General features: G+C 35.5%; 2 protein-coding genes across 2 annotated transcripts in view; one reads left to right on the top strand and one right to left on the bottom strand.

The window, feature by feature from the left end:
* runx2b (RUNX family transcription factor 2b) overlaps nucleotides 1–10,274 on the bottom strand; it is a 124,888-nt gene extending 114,614 nt beyond the window's left edge. Inside the window, exons 1-2 of the mRNA XM_058756776.1 lie at nucleotides 9,862–10,274; nucleotides 2,838–2,981 (exon numbers count right to left, since the gene is read on the bottom strand). The gene's annotated coding sequence lies outside the window, so the exon portion shown is untranslated. The remainder of the gene's footprint in view (nucleotides 1–2,837; nucleotides 2,982–9,861) is intronic.
* Nucleotides 4,257–15,832, top strand: opn8a (opsin 8, group member a). Its single transcript, XM_058754972.1, has 4 exons — nucleotides 4,257–4,359; nucleotides 10,721–11,053; nucleotides 12,304–12,635; nucleotides 15,208–15,832. The coding sequence occupies exons 1-4, from the start codon at nucleotides 4,257–4,259 to the stop codon at nucleotides 15,517–15,519; spliced, it is 1,080 nt and encodes a 359-aa protein (XP_058610955.1). The 3' UTR covers nucleotides 15,520–15,832.
* Nucleotides 15,833–19,282: the final 3,450 nt, after the last annotated feature.

The raw sequence follows: 19,282 nt of genomic DNA on the forward strand, positions 1-19,282 counted from the left end.
CCTGAGGACTGGTGTGATATGCTCAAATTTTCTGGTTCTAGTCAGAATCCTGGCAGCAGCGTTCTGGATGAGCTGCAGCTGTCTAATGGTCTTCTTTGGAAGGCCGGTGAGGAGACCATTACAATAATCCACCCTGCTGGTGATAAAGGCATGAACAAGTTTCTCCAAGTCTTGAGTGGAAACAAAACATCGAATTCTTGCAATGTTTTTGAGATGATAGTATGCTGATTTAGTTACTGCTTTGACATGACTACTAAAACTAAGGTCTGTCTCCAGAAACACCCCAAGATTTTTTACTTTGTTTTTAGTTGATTGACCCCTAGAGTCAAGGTATGCATTCACCTTGAGAACTTCATCTTTGTTTCCAAATACAATGACTTCAGTTTTCTCCTTGTTTAACTGAAGAAAGTTCTGGCACATCCAACAGTTTATTTCATCAATGCATTGGCAGAGGGAGTCAATGGGGCTATAGTCATTTGGAGATAAGGCTAGGTAAATCTGGGTATCATCAGCATAGCTGTGATAGGCAATTTGGTTCTTTCTCATTATTTGACTTAGTGGGAGCATATACAGGCTAAACAAGAGTGGTGCAAGAATTGAGCCTTGTGGGACTCCGCATGTCATGGACGTCCACTTAGACTTATGCTCTCCTGTACTCACATAATAACCTCTCCCTTCTAAGTATGACCTGAACCATTTGAGTACCATCCCAGAAAGTCCAACCCAGTTTTCCAGTCTCTCTAGAAGTATGTTATGATCAACAGTGTCAAACGCAGCACTAAGATCTAGTAGTACCAGCACTGATATTTTGCCCGAATCAGAATTGAAGCGAATATCATTTATTATTTTAATAAGCGTGGTCTCTGTGCTGTGATGTGCTCGGAAAGCAGATTGAAAATTGTCCAGGTATCCATTTGAGTTTAAGTAGTTGTTCAGCTGATTAAAAACTACCTTTTCAATAGTCTTACCTATGAAAGGAAGATTTGATATTGGTCTATAGTTGTTCAACACTGTGTTATCAAGATTGCGCTTTTTCAGAAGGGGCTTAACAACGTCCCAGAAAGAAGTGAAGCGTTCACCACTTCTAAGAGATCTGCTTCTAAACAGTTAAGCACACTTTTGAAAAAAGATGTGGGACATGTGTCAAGATAGCATGTTGACGATGTAAGGTGCTGTACTATTTCTTTCAAAATTTTGCTATCAATTGCTTCAAAAACAGACATAGTCACTTCTTTTTGAAATCGCGGTCGAATCTGTGTGACCTCTGCAAAACTAGATATGCCAATCTCCTTTCTGATATTATTGATCTTCTCAGAAAAGAAGGAAGCAAACTCATTGCATTTACTGTCGGAGAGCATTTCACTGGGAATTTGACTTGGGGGGGGTTTGTCAGTCTCTCCACAGTAGCAAAAAGAGTGTGAGTGTTACTGTTTATAAGGTTTGAGAAGAAGGTCTGTCTAACTGTGGCTAGTTCCACTTTGAAAGCATGAAGGCTGTCTTTATAGATGCTATAGTGAATTTCAAGTTTAGTATCTCAAGCCTAGAAAACTACAGTACATTTTAAATTGATTCATTTCCATTAATTCATAGCACTCTAAAAGGACTTCCTTTAAGAAATGAACAGTGAAATAGCACAGCGAAGGATGAAAATCCATTCACCCGTTCTGTAGTTTGCTTTCAACGGCAGTGCTATAGATGACGCATGTTCTGACAGACTCGAGAGAAATTGAAGTTGTATAGTTTGAATAATAAAATGCATATAAAAGATAAAAAATACATATTTTTCCACATTTCCCGTAAACAAATAGATTTCCACCCACCGATAGCTGCTATAGTAGGGACAAAAACTCCTTTGGAATTATAGAGAGCAAATGATGGACATGAATAATGGAAACAAACGATGGTAAACAACCTCTCTGAAATATATTTGAGCTAGTCATCCTTTTGAATCTTCTACATGATTGCATATTTTGTGTGTCTCGGTTGTTCTGTGTCATGTGCTTTCCTTTTAATTCCTGAATGTTTCTGTATGTAGAATGGAAATTAATTAATTGCAACCTCTGATAGCATCATCTATTTGCACACACTGCCATGCCTTTCTTTCATGCGTAAAACACAAAGCAAGATGCTCACTGTGCACATACTTATGATGTTCTTTTCCATACAACAGCATAATATAGTGAGCTGAGCTCCAAAAAGGACAAAAACACACAATAAAAACATGTCATAAAAATTGCTACATAGTACACTTAATTGCATTGACTTTAAATCTAAAAAGTATATTAAAAACAGTACTAGCAGATAACATATAATCATGAAACTAAAGCCTACCTAAGTGGAAACATGAAACATGAAAATACAAATATTATTAAATACATGACACAAAGGTTTCAATATATATGGCATTAAAGTGTTTTAATTTACCATAAACGCTTGCCAGTACATTTGGCAGTACACTATAATCACATTTCAAAGTCAACAGAACTATGAAATTATATATAAAGATGTACTTAAGTCATACTCAGTGGGTCAAAAAGAACTCTCAAGTAACTGCATTTAAAATAAATGCAGATGTGAACTAGAATATTATTTTAATTTAATTGTAAATAACATGCAATTAGGTGTCCAAAAACATTACATTCAGATTGCACTTACAGTAAGTATATTATTTCTGTACTCTTTTATGCAAAAGTGTACTTTAAGAGGGATGATATGACTTGTGAAGTCTTTTCATGTATTGTTCTTTTTGAGTTTACATACAGTACAGTATATGCCTATTTTTATACACAAATGTAGTACTGTTCAGTGTTGAGTATGGAATTATAATAAGAACTTACATACGTGAATGTGAAGCAGGCTGATATGATTTGTGTTGACTTAAAGGCCAGGTACAAAGTTGACTGTAAGACCTTCAGTCAGAGCTGAAGAGCCCTTAAAATATCGTTGATGGTTTAATCTTCAGTGGTGTCGAATACTGCATCCTGATAATGAAGAAAAGCAGTGACATTTGTTAGGGATAGATAGATAGTGTGAAAGATCAATGGTCAGGTAAAAAATAAATAAATAAAAAAATAGGCCAGGTGCTATAAAATTCAGTTGTGTGATTCTCACAGCTGGGAGAAATAACCTATGGAATAAATAACCCATGACATAGCTACTCATTCAAACGATGTATCATTTGGCTATTAAGACATAATGTGATCTTCAACCCAGATCTAATTTAGTTAAATACAGTCATGTTCTAACTTTGCATTTTTGAATTTCTGGTTAGATCGTCCCAAAATAAATGGGTTTTTTAAATGCATGTACTGTTCCAGATGGAACTGAAAAACCCAGAAACAATAGTATTTAATACAAACAGCAGTGGACTTTATAGTTACATCGCACTCTTGATTTTTTGTTTTTTGGTGTGTGTATGTGTGTGTCTTGAACTAAAAAAAGTGGCTAAATGGAACTACAGAAGTTGTCCGGGACATGAAACATCATCATGACAAACATCATATACTCACTACCACTTTTGTGTTTATACCCATACTCTTATGCACTATTCCAAATCAACCATTCCAATTTGTAGATTTCAAATAATGAGACTGTAATAATGATATAACTTCTTGCAGTAGCATACAAAGTCACCCCCTGATGCTTCATTTTAAGAGACATTCTGGAATTTAATAATGCAAACCACAAACGGTGATGACTGAAAATGAAATATGTGCACTGAATACATAATATCTTATCCGTGGGGGAACCGCTTTCTGTTACAAAATAGCACACTTGCGTATTTTAGGCAAGTAGCAGCCAACATTTGCTTCTTAGCATCCAAATGCACAGTATCTTCTGCAATATCTAACAAGTTGTGACAAATGTCTGTTTATGATAGGTTTGCAACAGTGACACATTCTAGAATTCGATCTTGACACATTTTCTCTGGTATATCTTGCTATAATGAAGCTCCAGGGACCTACAGAAGCTATATGAAATAGGGAGGACAGTTTGACACTACGGGCTGTCACGTTGACACACCAGTGACAGTTGTAATCCTAATCAACAGGATGGCTCTTGATGATTCCTGTGCAAGCTGAAGTCAGCACACGGGTGAATGAGTTTGTGCAAGTCGTCCATGTATGAAGAGGGATTACTCTGAATGAAAAAGGTGGGAAAAATGATGTGCGAGGTGCAAATGATTATGATTACAGGATGTCAAACTGGAGTTTTTTGGGGGTTTTTCCTGGGAAAGTGGAGGTGAAAACCACTGGATGACATTTAGAGTCAATTCAGACGGAGAAGCTATGGATCGATTCACCTCTAAACTATCTCCTGCTGTTGATTATGGTGCAGGGACGTTCTTGCTGGTGGTTGGTAAGTGCTGTTTTTTCACACTGCTATTTAAAAATGCAAGCAAGGTTTTACATTTTCTCTGAATTATACCTAGGACGTCATGATGAGTGTCTGAAGAGTGATCTTCCAGGTTCTGTTTAAATAGGAATGATTGTCACTGGTGAAATATATAATCTGGATCCACATTCTCAGATTTGATAAATGCATTTAGTTTAAATGAGAAACCAAAACATTCACACAAAACATATCCATTTTTTCCAAGTTGTTTGAACTAGATATATTTTTTATGTTACATTAGACTGTGTACATAAATTCTGTGATTTTTATATGCAAGGGATTGGCACACATTGGCACACTGTTATCACTAGACACCATTAATCACTTTGTCCATCATTTCATCACAACATGCTTGGTCCAGCTTGCAGCTAATGACCACCACACAAGCTCAAAACCAGCTTGTTCCATAGCTATCATCTTTAGCCAGGTATCCTGAATGTATTAACTAAATGTTACCTATGATATTAATGATTGCTCGATGACGTCTTATCTTCAGGATTTGATGCTAAACAAGCTGCAACTCATTAGAACTCATACCAACTAGATGCAGGATGCACAGTTCAATTTATGAAATATCAGTAGTTGACATTGGTGACATGACTTACATGACGTACAATGTTCAAAAGCCTTGCAATCCAGAGTTTTAGTCATTATTTCAATCAGTCAGAATAAGCCTCAAGTACAGATTGATCACTCATTAAATTATGTAAAATAATCAATCAAGCCTCTGTCCCGGGTTGCATTCAGATTAACCAGAAGTATTATATTAAATCTAGATGGAGATTATGTCATTGATGCAGTATATTATGCTTTTCACCATTGCTAGCAGCAATGCACAGAAAGAAATGTCAAAGTCAGAGAACCATGGAAACCAAAGTCTATTTTATATTGCAGCTGAGACAAGTTACTTCCACATAAATTCAGGTATTTAAGTCTTAAATTTTTTAAGTACACAGATATGAATGGGACAATTTTTTGCTCTTAACAACATTAACAAAAGATTCTGCAAAAGATTCTCCACAGCAGCATTCAAAAGGGTGGTGAATTGGGCATCACAATTTGTATTTGCACTAATTATGTGTAAGTTTTATCTAGTTTAGAGTGTTGTAATGACTTTTTAGCTAGCACTGCTGAAAGAGATTTACTGAATGCCAGTAGAGACCTTTATAAATCTATAAATATTAATTGCTCACTATGGATATATGTTTTGATATTTATCTGCACTTTGATATTCATCAATGCACAAAAATGAAAAAGTCTTGCTCTGAGAATCAATTCAAGTATAATACCTGCAGTTCTACATACACAAAGTTCTTTATTGCCATCTACAGAATAGTTCCATGAAGAACCTTTAACATCCAAGGAATTCCACAAAAGGCTCTTAAGATTTTTTAAATGTTCTTCACATTAAAAACAAAAATGTTTCTTTTAAGAACTGTTCTTTAGGGAAACAAAAATGGTTCTTCTATAGGTTCACTGAATTTATTCTCTCTTTATACTTTTATTTTAAATGTGTGCTAAACTCTGGGGGAGAAAATCTATAAGTGCTTTCATACCATGGGTTGAAAGTGCATATGCTGTGGAGCAGAAGAAATGCTCTTTTCATCTCTTTGAAGGTCAGAGGAATAAGATCATTGAACATGTTCCTCTCATGCCCTCTGGGAGGGCTATATGTTTATATGTATATTTTTTCATTGTTCACAAACAAGATTGTGTGAAAAAAATTGGTGTAGAATTTATTTTGAAGCAACTTTCACTCCGAAATTGCTAGTAAATTTTCACAAATAATTACAAAGAAACGGCAAGTAACATTAAATTAAATATGAAATTTTGAAGTAAACTTTTGAAGAAAATATGAAGACTGAAATGATCATTTCTTGTAAAAACAATCTTTGTTTTATTTACAAATTCAAAAAATGAACTTTACAGTGTATATAAGGTGATTACAAACTGAACAGTTTTTCAGCTTTTTGCTCTCAGAGACATCTCTTCTTGACTGTGTGCAAATCTCTAAGAATGCACTAAGAAATTTAATTTACCCCATTTCTGTCTAGTTCCCAATAATGTACTGTTGTAGGTGCACAAGTAAATGTGCAGCACTTAAAATCTTATCTTTAGAGCCTAGTTATGTAAACAGTTAACAGCTCAGCACACTAAATTAACACCAGTTTAATGCTTTCCTGCAAAGGACGCAATGCCACGTTAGGAGCTTTGTCTGATTAGAGTGAGATTAAACAAAATATAAAGCAATATTGTTCTTTTGCTTAATCACTTTTTAGCACCTCACAATAGAGACAGAGTGCAGAGAAAAAAACATGCTGTAATTATTTTTCTAATTAACAGTTGCCTGTGTACTCGGCTATCAATGCAAGAGCAGTGAAATGATATATTAGTGTCAGAGTGCCACTGTTGTCAAGCAACAGCTTTAAAGAATACCTGTTAGGCTTTTCTGAGAATCTGTTTTAACCCTGATTAATAGGTCTATTTATGAACCTGACATGAACAGATGTTGACATAGTTAAATGTCATGTGTTGGTCATATTTTAATTGGAAATTTAACTAGCTCACCAATTTGAGGACATGTTTCATTAGCATTATAGTGGACCACATCCTGTAAAATCATGCCTTTGCTTACATTTTTGTAAAACTACATTTATACCTACATACGATTCAATGCAGTCTCCAGCTGCAATGAACACTAGCGGCTGTAAAATGGCAATGACTTTTATTCCTTTTCAAACAAATTATGATTATGGGGGCAGATTTTTTTACCATTGTGCATGATTTGTAAACATTCATTTTAACATTTGCATCACATAACCATCTCCATATGTATGGCTTTTTGGACATAGTAAACTTGCTCTGTAGCTCACCTGGTGCACTGCAATTGCAACGAAACATTAACCTATTAGCCAATGGACATTCTTGTATATCTGTTTCAGATAGAACTGCTTGTGCCACTCACTAGATATTTCACATGGAAGTGTCGCAAAATGTGCAAGACGCAATGTAATATAATTTTGCAGAAATGCCATTACAGGCAAATATTTCCAATGAGCCTGGGTACATAAAAGTAGCAGATTATACACACAAATCATTGGAAATGGATGTGCTAAATGATGAAAAGGATTTTTTTTTAAAAATGAGAGTTTAAAAAAAAAAAATCAGATCTAAAATCTTCCTCTTCAGTCCCGAAAGATCATTCATGAACACTAAGTTGTGAAAAAGGTTTGAAATGTTTGGATAATTTATATACTTCTGAGTCATCCATAACTCTAGTGCTTTAACTGGACAGTGAATTAATTATTTAAATCAGTCATATGATGCCAAAAAAGACATTAGACGGACATAACATTTATTAAAACTAAGCTTCAAAAAGTTGCTTTTGTTAACTTTTGACATAGAACATAAATCAATTTTTTTAAATGCAAGAACGTCATCGAATGTCATATACATGAACATCCCTTAAATGCAAAGCCACAAAATTTAACCCATTTAACTGTAAAGGTTAGAGAAAATGCGTAAAATGGCCACATAATGACAAATAAGGGCTTGAAAGAAAATTTACTTCACAGTTAAATTCAGATACTAAAAGCATCTAACTCATTTTGACAAATATTCTCCAAACACATCTATGCATGACTGTTTAACTAATAACATCAAAAGCACTGAGATGATGAATGAGTTAACTGACATAAATGCCTTCAGAACAAAAAAAAAAAGAACTAGGAGTTTGTGAGAATAAATAGGTAGTTAGTAATACAAGACCCTATTAAAACTCAATGATAAATCCATATAAATGATTCATACTGTACAAAGTAAAAAATTTCTCAAAGTCAACAAAAATGTTTTTTGTTTTTTTTAGAAGTAGCAGATATTATTTATTTAGTTATGTACAGCAGACAGAAAAACATATATGGACACTAAAAATATATAATTGCACAGATAATAAAATATCAAAGTGGCATCAGCAAACAAAAATAGCCAGAGTTATTCTCTAAACTACCTTTGTGAGCAATTTCTGCGATGATTTGGAAACAAACTGGTATCAGAAATTTTTTGTGGCTGTATGAAGTCAGTTCTCCTCAATTTCACATAGGTGTCCTATCACAGTAACCACAGGTGTAGAGAATCACATAAATGTTTAGTATTATTCAAATATTATGACCACAAAGTTTTTCTTGTGAAATTATCTGATTAAAAAGGGTGCTTATGCTGTCTTTCTTTTAAATAAATGCCACTCGGTTTGATATTGTGATCCAAGAACATTCCTTTCAGCTGTGGAACATATTAATTTTATGGTTTTACATGGACAGTCTTTATAAGACATGTGATACTTAAGGTTGCTTAAGCTTTTAATTCGCCTCAGGCTCCATGACTGCATAATGTAAAATTGAATAATACTGTACAGATGCCATCTCTCAAAAGACCACTCTTGTTTTTCTTAAAAATATTTCTAAGAATACTGTTGACTGCACAAGAGAATCAGTCAGATATCCCTGCTTTCATGCTGCTGTTGGCGAGATTGACATTACATGCCTTGCCGTTCAACCGGGGTCTGCAAAATTGATCTTTGGGGGGGATTTTCATCATGAACAGATGACGTTGAATATATTCTTTCAGCTGAAGAGTCATCATGATTGCTTAGTGACATTTAGATATTTCACTGGTATTTCCATGGATTCTTCAGCTTACTGAGATAAACAAAAAAGCTTTGAAAAAAAAATTATATGCATATACTGTATTGGCTAAAAAGCAAGAAATGGATTTTCTAGAGCACTGAGACTGTACCACCTATAGCCATACAATCTATTTGCTTACCGACAGGTTGAACCAACAAAACAAGTCAAAACAGAGGTGGGGGGATCCTTCAAGCTTACAAAATATATATTCATAAAAGTGGGCTATACTTCAACAGCATCTTCATACAACGTGTTAGCAACCATAACAGTCAACGTGGCTAAAAAGTTAAATCAACAAGACATACTGTTTGTCATTATCAACTTATTTTACATTTATTTTAGATTTAAAATGTCTACAATATTATTTGCCTCTTAACAAACTGTTCTAGGGGCGACAAGATGCAGATGAGAATGAATCATTACCGCGTGCCAACAACAAACGAAATCCTGCACATTAATAGGCCTACTTTATTGATGCTTGCCATATCGTCAAACTGTTATCTCACCGCTAATAGTTAACTATAACCTTGAAAAAAATTAGTTCAGGACACATCAATAATTCTGTCTGAGGGGAAGCTCGTTTTGTCTAATTTAGTATCGCAGTAGGCCAATGCCTGAGTGACGAACGACAAAAAGACAGAAAAATTAAATTTCGGTACAACAATTAAACAGCAGCATTGACTCTAATAATAATAATAATCATATACAGTTTAAATCAAAATCCCGCAGATTATGCACGTTAGGCAGGCGCTGAAAAGAGTGAATAAAAATGTGACAGCCTTACCTCATGATGCTCTTGATGGAATATAAACAAAACTCCAAAAAATAATCCATAATCCAAAATTAAACAGAAAACTCCCGATTAGATCAAGTGTAATTACCATAATAACCTTGTAAAAAAAAAAAAAAAAAAAAAAAACTTGAATTCATACAGTCAAATTATAAAAAGTTGGCTTTAAATCCATAAAATTGACAACATAAATTAATATTACTATATAAAAACACAACTATAATTAGCAAACGGAGTCTTTCTTAGGCTTGGAGTTTATTTAGGCCTAACGTTACTTCTGTCTCTTTGTTTGTTTGCCTAACAAGTTACTAACATAATAAATGAAAATATATACATTTGAATATACTTTTCATGCATCATTTTGAACATAATTTTTGGGCGTTGATCTTTACTTTGTGTTGAATTTACATCCTCTGTACAAGCCTGCGTAATGCACGCGCCTCCTAACGTAAGCACGCTGGTACGCTGTACGAGAAGTCTTGCGTTTAAACTACTGTATGTATGTATGTGTGCGTGCTAAAACAATCAATTTGAGATCAATTTGCTTTTTTTATTTTCTGCTGATATTTTAACAGTAATTTAAATAAAATGATTTTAATTCGATTTAAAGTTAAAGTCAAATAAAATAATTAACAACAACAACAACAACAACAAAAATATTATTTTTGCCATTTAAAATAGAAATTTCCTGGCATTTACCAAGCTGCCAAATATACCAGCTGCCATATACAATTTATTCTATTTTGACTGGATGAAAGTAATGTTATATTATCTTATACAGTACAGGTGAAGATGTTACAAGTCTCTAAAATCATCAATGACACACAATCTTGCTATTTAGTTTATTGATCAGCAATTAGATTTTTACTTTTTTACCACTTATTTTCTCTAGCCATTCTGTCCATCCTGGGCAACGCAGCCGTCCTGGTAACAGCTGCCTGGCGTCACAGCGTTCTCAAAGCTCCTGAACTCCTCACGGTCAATCTGGCTGTGACTGACATTGGTATGGCTCTCAGCATGTACCCGCTCTCTATCGCCTCTGCCTTCAACCACGCCTGGATTGGAGGTGACCCTTCCTGCCTGTACTATGGCCTGATGGGTATGATCTTCAGTGTGGCCAGCATCATGACCCTGGCCGTCATGGGGTTAGTGAGATATCTGGTGACAGGAAACCCTCCGAAATCAGGTGCTGTGCTGATTCCATTAAGGCCTAAATGACATTTAAAAACAGCATTTTTAAAATGTAAAAACATTCATTACTTTATTGATTCAGCATTTAATTTAATTTCATTGTTGTTGCATCTAAGAACATTGGGTTTTGGGACACAAAAGGTCAATGTGTGTTTACTGAACCATATTTTTTTCTTGGCAATAATAGTGGAAATGTTCAATAGCGTTTATGTAACCAAGATTTTAAAGCTTGAGTCCATACCGCTTGACTTTCAAAACTAAACCCAGACTAATAAATATTCACTGTAAAAAGTGTAGCAACTAGCATACAAAATGTATAATTTTACACAGAAAAAAAAAAAAAAAAAAAAACGAATAGGCCTATAATGACAATGTAATCACAGTAATACAATCAAAATCAGAATAGAGAGATGAAACATCTTTGTGTTTTGAATGTTTCTTATGTATTGTGATGTTCATTGAAGTGAAACAGATTATTGGAAAAGACAAAAAATGTCCATCAGTTGCTGATTGGATGGAAACAGATTTACATGCTCTTGCAGTAAACAGTAATTTTTAATAGGTATTTACATGTATTCAAATTGACAGTAGACCAGGAAAGGTTTCTTGTCTAAATAGGCTACTTGCATCGAATTCTGTCCTTCTCAATCTTTTGTGAATTTACAGTACAGTACAACACATGCTGAGCCAACAGAATGGCCCATTTTAAGAGTGGTTGAGAAAATATTGCATGATTCATCATCCAGAATGAGCTTTTGAAATGTTCTAAAGCACCTGTATATGTACTCTTATATATATTTGAATTGGTCATCAATTTGTACCCAAACCATAACTGCTTATTTGCTCTCAAAACACTATCCTTGAAATCTTTAATGAAGCATGAAAAGGTCAATGAAGAATATAGACAAGCATAATGATGGTTCATCTGAAATTTGAGGGATCTACAGTATTTAAACCCAGTTGTTTTCCGATTAGACAGTTTCTCATTGCTCTGTTTTTCTTTTCATTTTCAAATTACCAACTTGTTAATTGCCTTCACATTGCCTCTCCATTTACAAAGAAACTCTAAATGAGGACAAAAAAGGTTATTGGCAGTGGGATTTACTTGAGGATTCTTCAGTTGTCTTTCTAGGCATGGCTAAACTCTATTTCTAGACTTCTACATGTTTGATAAAAACTCTAAAGAATGAGCTTTCCCCTATGAAGAACAGCATCAATTAACTTTTTCTTATATCTCTGTTCCAGGTAGCAAGTTTCAAAGAAAAACTATCAGTGTATTGATCGGTGTGATCTGGCTGTATTCACTGCTCTGGGCAGTGTTTCCTCTTCTGGGATGGGGAGGATACGGGCCGGAACCCTACGGTTTGGCCTGCTCTGTGGACTGGGCCGGGTACCAGCACTCCTTAAATGGCTCTTCGTTCATTATGGCTTTGGCCATCCTGTGCACCCTGATCCCATGTGCAGTCATCCTGTCCTCCTACATTGGTATTGCCTGGAAGCTCCACAAGGTCTATCAGTCCATCCAGAGCAATGATAACCTGCCCAACTCTGGGGCCGTTGAGAGGAAAGTCACCCTGGTAAGGGATATCCGAAATTGCACACAAAAATGTTAAGAGCTTTCTTGAAATTTCCAGGCTCCAATCTGACTGGCTAGCTTTACACAATTTCCGAGCACTGGGATGTACTGTATAAGCTTTTATAAGACCACTGGAAAATAAAGTCAAGTTTGCAACGATATAAGGAGCCGGTTGCATAAAAGGTTAAATCTAGTCTTAAAAGTTAGTCATCTAATTTTTTATTTGAGACTGGCCATCATATTTTAAATTGAGTTACATTAAATTGTAGATTAGTCTAAGTTAAATGCAAAAATAAGACCAATTACCCCTTTGCTAACTGCTAGTTTGTCAAACTTGTTCTTAAGACAGTCTTAACATAGAGGCTAAGTTTATGCAACTGGCCCAAGGTATCATTCATCTCCATAGCACAAATGGTGCAAATGGTCACACATCAAAGTTTAATGGGTTTGTTTACATTTCTAACAGTAATTATGAATACTATGCTCACATTTTCCATCGTTTGGCCAAATCTAGTAATTTAAATAGGAAACCATGCAATCTGGTAAATCTACGTTGGGGCAAAATTCTGCAAGTTGCCATAATGGCCAAGACTAACAGAAAACTAAAATGGATTCTCTGTGAGCTGTTGACAACAGACAATAGACCTCTTTTGTCTGCGAAATTTTGTTAAAATAGCCTTAATATGACCTTTAGTGAGCATAGCTATCAAATATTTGATTTCTGAAGTTTTCAGGACAAATATTGTTTTGATTGCATTCTTTCTTTAAAAATTTCTTGTACATTAAAATTACAGCAAGGTATTTTTTTTTTTTTTTTTTTCTTTTAAAGGACAAGTTTGATGATTTTAAACCAGCTTTGTATTATTACGGTGTCGTGGTATATGCAAATGACCAGTTGTATTTTTTTCTCCAGGTAACATGAAGAAAAACGAAACAAAGCTGGTTGAAAATCAGCAAACGTGCTTTTTAAGTTTTTAACAACATGCAGGGTCACAGTACATGCAAACCCTGGAGCGTTCACACATCTGCAGGAAGCTTAACAGTTTTTCCTGCTAAAGTGACAGACACTGATTCACACTCCAGCTCCACCTTCTGCCCACAACAGTGTTTATATTTTTTTTTTGGCTCAGTTGATTTTAGATCTAAAATTTTAAACCTAAAACAACTTTTTTTTCTGTTCGGTGCCCAGATTATAGAAGTGAGTGAAATGGGTAAAGGTCAAGCTCCATCCAGTCCTTAAAGGTCACTAATAGATGTAAAGGATTTCCAAGAAATAGCCTTGTCATTTTCCAGGCATTTGCATCAGGCATCTAAAGCTTAATAGTTTATTGTCGGGTCCTTTCCCTCTGGAGCTAAGATCAAAATGGTAATCAGGTATTTCTGCAATCTTTTCACTGGATCTGAATCTAAGGACCACATACTATGTTTTTCATAAGCCTTAATTATTAAATGGTTCATGTGGAGCCATCACTTTAAATTAATGTATTGGTGCCCTTTCTCAGACTACAACAGCAGTAGCATGTCCAACATGAATCACTTTTAAAGGAATAGAAATTTTACTCACCCTCACCCCAGGCCATCTAAGGCCCAAAACACACTGCACGATTTTAGCAATCCTATAAGATCACTGCATGTCACACACTGTGCGACATAACTTGGCTACGATGTGTGTGTAGACTGTACGATGATGACACCTATTGACTCGAATGATATGACGCACGTTTTTATAGAAGAATAAAACGTCATCAGCATGCGCTTAGTCTACTGTTAAACATAAAGATCATGATAAACCACACTTTAGCAATTGTATTTTTTATGTGTTCTGAAAAAAAGTGGAAGCGGCGAAAGAGTAAGGGATAAGAGCTTGAGGTAAGCAGTTTTATGTTTAGTGCCATGTCCCATTGATTTCATGTCACATTTTTATTGGTTGATCGGTAAACGTGGATCGTACCAGCAAACACACTGTGTTGGACATGATCATTCTGTATAGTAGGCTATCTTTGGTCACAAGACCGTGACAACGGCCGTCTTTGAACCTCTCTCACTGTACGACACAGGACCACCAATTATGGAGCCAAGATCACAGAAATCACCACGATTGTTTCACGATGCCAATCTTTCATCTGGGACAGCCGGAAATCGTGCAGTGTTCAGGGCTTAAGTTTGTTTCTTCATCATAACAGATTTTAAGAAATTAAGCATTATATCACTTGCTCACCAGTGGATCCTCTCCAGTGAATGGGTGCCGTCAGAATGAGAGTTCAAACTGCTGATGAAAACATCACAATAATCCACAAGTAATCCACACAATAATACTGTGGATAGAGGACTCACATTTTACAAGTCTGAAGTCACTTCACAAGACATTAATTGATGGACTGGAGTGGTGTGGATTATTTGTGGATTACTATGGTGTTTTTATCAGCTGTTTGGTCTTTCATTTTGACGGCACCCATTTTCATTCTGTTCAGATGAAGAAATAAACTCATCTACATCTTAGATGCAAATGTTAATTTTTGGGTGGAATTTTCTTTAACTGCTTTCTGCTTTCAGTTTTTTCTTGTGTGTTTCAGATGGGCATCCTGATCAGTGCCGGTTTTATTGTATCCTGGGCGCCCTACGTGTTCATCAGTCTCTGGACCATGTTTCACTCTGATAGCAAAGACAGCGTGGCGCCCATTGTCAGCTTGCTACCCTGCCTCTTTGCAAAATGCTCAACGGTGTACAACCCCTTAGTCTACTATGTTTTCCGCAAATCTTTCCGTAGAGAGCTTCGGCAAATCCGGATGTATTGTTGCTGGGATGCTGTGAGCATAATGACACTCTGTATAGGAGCAAAAAGCTCAGAGGAAACTAGCAGGGCACAAGAGACAGCAGAAGAGTGAACACACACAAAATAAAAGAAAAAGGTTGCCGGATGGTTTGCAGTATGGAAACGCTTGGACTCGGTGTGCTATGACATTTTCAAGAGCATCAAGTCTGTGTCTGCAGCCCAACAGTAGTGCACTATTGCATGAACATGGGACATGGAATGAAGTAATTAGCAGAGGAAATTTTTGGAAACATTTCATAAAGATTCATCTTTTGATGCCAGTGAAACCAGCAGCAGTCAAATGCTGCCTGTTTGAACATCTTATTCTTTTCTCCTTTTACCTTATCTTTTACTGCTGCCTAACCTTTTCGCTTTCGGCAGATTATCATGAGATCAGAGCTATTGTAATCTATATAAAAGATAAATGCTTTATAAGAAGATAGAATGGTTGTTTGATTGATTTATCAATCGCAAGGAAGATTGTTTTTTTGCTAAATTTAGTCTCAATAATTTTGTCTTATGTTGCTTTCAGTTTTCCATTGAACCTTGTTTTCATTAAAATCATCTTTCACACTGACTGTTTCTTATATTTCCCTCATGCATTCTACACTAATTGTTGTGAATCTTTCTTTAACAGTACTACTTATGCACATCTAATGCATCCAAAGCTGTAATTACTGGTGAAAGGGGCTGGTACACAGATTGAAAGAAGGATCCTGTTAATGGTTGTTAATGCATGACTCCTTCAAGACAAACACCCCATTGAGACTTTGATAAAAAAAAGTCACGCTCACTATGTCAAGCTATAGAGCACAGATGCTAAACTTGTTGTTGGATAGAATTCTTCAAAAACTAATAAAGCTGCATTAGGTGTTCCTTCAGCTATGGTCACTTTTAATACAGGCTTGGAAACAATTAATCATTTCATTATTTGTGCTACTTTGCAAATGCCTTTTATGTATATGTTATTGTTTTAGTCCTACACAATCACAAATATTTCAAATAAAATCACATAAAAAAAAAAAATGTTGGTCGTTGGCTCTTCCCCAACCATAACTTTTTAAAACACCACTGCAGAGTAACTCTCTGTGGGATTTCTGAATTGTCGGCAGGAGTGTCTTATTGAATTAGGGAGCAGATCATAGTGAAGAGGGCTGACCAGGACACATAGGACACACATCCCAGCAGCTTTCCATTCCCATTCTTACTTTACTATCATCAGAGAAGCACAAATGGGCACTCTGCTCAGTTTCCTCAAAGTGTAAAGTGTCTCTGATGGCATGGTATATCAAAGCAATACTTGGCTTGAAGGCTTGGACTGGAATGCTGTGTTTCTTCGCTAAGGAACAAAGTGTGATGTAAGCAGAAAGAAATCAGTTTGTTCATTCCCTGCCAAAACTTCATTTCAAATCTATGACTGTCATCAGTAATTCAAATGTTGTTCCAAACCTGTTCGACTTTCCTTGTTATGTCTATGTATAAAACCCGAAATGTTTCATGACAAAGACAAAAGATGAAGTGTGTAATTTCTCTGAAATAGCATCACCAATCAGAATTGCAGGAATAATTGTTTCTAAAAACCTCGACCCACATCAGCCATTGGTTGAGCCGTTTATCCTGAGTGCAACAATTACAGCACATGTTCCCATTCACATTGTATGCATACAGTGATAAATACAGCATAGCCAATTTGCATTGGTAATAATGCTAATAATGTTCATCTGAGCCCCGTGAAACTCTCAGATCTTTAAATCACTTTCTTGGAGGGAAGGGTGACAGATCCATGATCTAATAGGATTTCCTAGAGAGCTTCATCACAAAGAAAGACACTAGCCATTGAGTGTTTCAGTGGTTTACTCCTGATCTGATTACTCATACCACAGTTGGAACCAAACTAACACATTAAAGGGTTAGTTCACCCAAAAATGAAAATTCTGTCAAACCCTCATGTCGTTTGAAACCCATAAGACCTTTGTTCATCTTCAGAACACAAATTAAGATATTTTTTGATGAAATCCAAGAGCTTTCTAAACCTGCATGGACAACAAGGCTCCTACCACACTGTAAAAAAAAAAAAAAAGTTGAGCCAACTTAAAATTTGAAGGCAACCAGCTTCAGCAGATTTTTGAGTTTTCTCAACTTGTCGTTTTAAGTTTATACAACAAAAATGTGAGAATCTCCCACAAAAACAAGTTGAGCAAACTCAGAAATCTGCTGAAGTTGGTTGCCTTAAAATTTTAAGTTGGCTAAACTTTTTTTTTTTTTTTTTTTTACAGTGCATGATCAAGGTCCAGAAACGTAGTAAGAACATTGTCAAAATGGTCCATGTGACATCAGTGGTTCAACCATAATTTTATGAAGCTACGAGAATTTGTTTTTGCGCACAAAGAAAACAAAATACAACTTTACGACTTTATTCAACATCTTTATTCAACGATTTCTTCTCTTCCTGGACAGTCCTCCGGCATTATCGACATCTGCGCATGGTGCTGTTGACATAGAACACGCATGCATTGCACCTTGTTAACCAAAGATACAATGAGCATTGTAATGTTCAAAGCAGATGTCATCACAAATGTAAGTAGATCGGTAAGATTTTAAAACGAGCAGTTCATTCGTATATTTGTACAATTTTACCTTCACCCTGAACAAATACAACAGAGGACAGAAGATACAACAGAGGCGAAGCTACATAAGCTCTATAGGGGCGATGTTTCTAGCCTTTTTTAAGCCTTTTTGTATGCACCCCCTTTCATGTAAATTCTTAAATGTATTCATTTAATGTATTTATAATAATAAGACACTATAAAACTGACTAAAATGACATATGCAGCATATGTTCAAGCCTATTTTCAAAATATTTTTTTATTTAAAAGTTTTCTGAATTACCACACAGATAAATTGCGCATAGCACCAGATGTAAGATGCTAAATCCAGTTAATTAGTAAGCTACTGTTTCCACTAATGAATTCAGAAATTAGAGTTGTGAATAATTTAAAGGTATCGATCAAAGGTAAATGAGTCATGCAAATGTGTTATTAGGAAGGAAAAACTAAAATAATCATATGCAAAGGAGCTTTTTTTTTTAGATGTCCTTTGAGGAGGTAGTGTGTACAGCGATAGGACTGCATAAGTGAAGACACAGAAAGGCTGAAACGCATCAATGCATACAACTAGCCTACAGAAATGAGAAATGTAATTGAAATGTAATTTGCAGAAAATTTCCTCACCCTTAGGCCATCCAAGATGTAAAAGAGTTTGTTTCTTCATCTGACCAGATTTGGAGAAATTTAGCATTACATCAATTGCAAAGGATCCACTGGTGAGCAAGTCATGTAATGTTAAATTTCTCCAAATCTGTTCTGAACAAACAAACTCATCTACATCTTGGATGGCCTGAGGGTGAGTATTTTTTCAGAAAATGTTAATTTTTGAGCAAAGTATTCCGTTAACCACAGTATACCCACATGTCTCGGATGCACAGAAATGAACATGAGATTGCAGATGAAAAACACAGCTTTAATTGTGAACGGTGTTCAACAATTTCCCCAAAGCATTGTGCTGTTATTGCATAATTTGTCTCATTCCTGCTGTGCACACAAACCATAAACCATGTGCTGAACCTCTCAGATATCTCAATCTCAGTTTATTTGACATTTCCTGATGGATTTAATGAAACTTTCACTGAGAGACAACAAATAGAGCAAAACATAGTTGTCTTGGTGCCCTATACTTCAAAATGGCTCCAGATTTGATTCTTCATTTTTTACTTAGGATGACAGTCCCAGTTTGTTTCATCATTTTGAAAAAATCTTGGAAAAAAAACAACAACAAAA

The sequence above is a fragment of the Onychostoma macrolepis genome, chromosome 20, assembly GCF_012432095.1.
Source record: "Onychostoma macrolepis isolate SWU-2019 chromosome 20, ASM1243209v1, whole genome shotgun sequence".
Taxonomy (NCBI): Eukaryota; Metazoa; Chordata; class Actinopteri; order Cypriniformes; family Cyprinidae; genus Onychostoma; species Onychostoma macrolepis.

Bases quoted from the DNA above. Each gene is read 5' to 3' on its own strand.
- opn8a (XM_058754972.1), top strand. From the start codon at position 4,257: ATGACATTTAGAGTCAATTCAGACGGAGAAGCTATGGATCGATTCACC. The intron at 4,360-10,720 runs GTAAGTGCTGTT...TTTATTGATCAG, and splicing joins GACGTTCTTGCTGGTGGTTG to CAATTAGATTTTTACTTTTT. The intron at 11,054-12,303 runs GTGCTGTGCTGA...TCTCTGTTCCAG, and splicing joins AGGAAACCCTCCGAAATCAG to GTAGCAAGTTTCAAAGAAAA.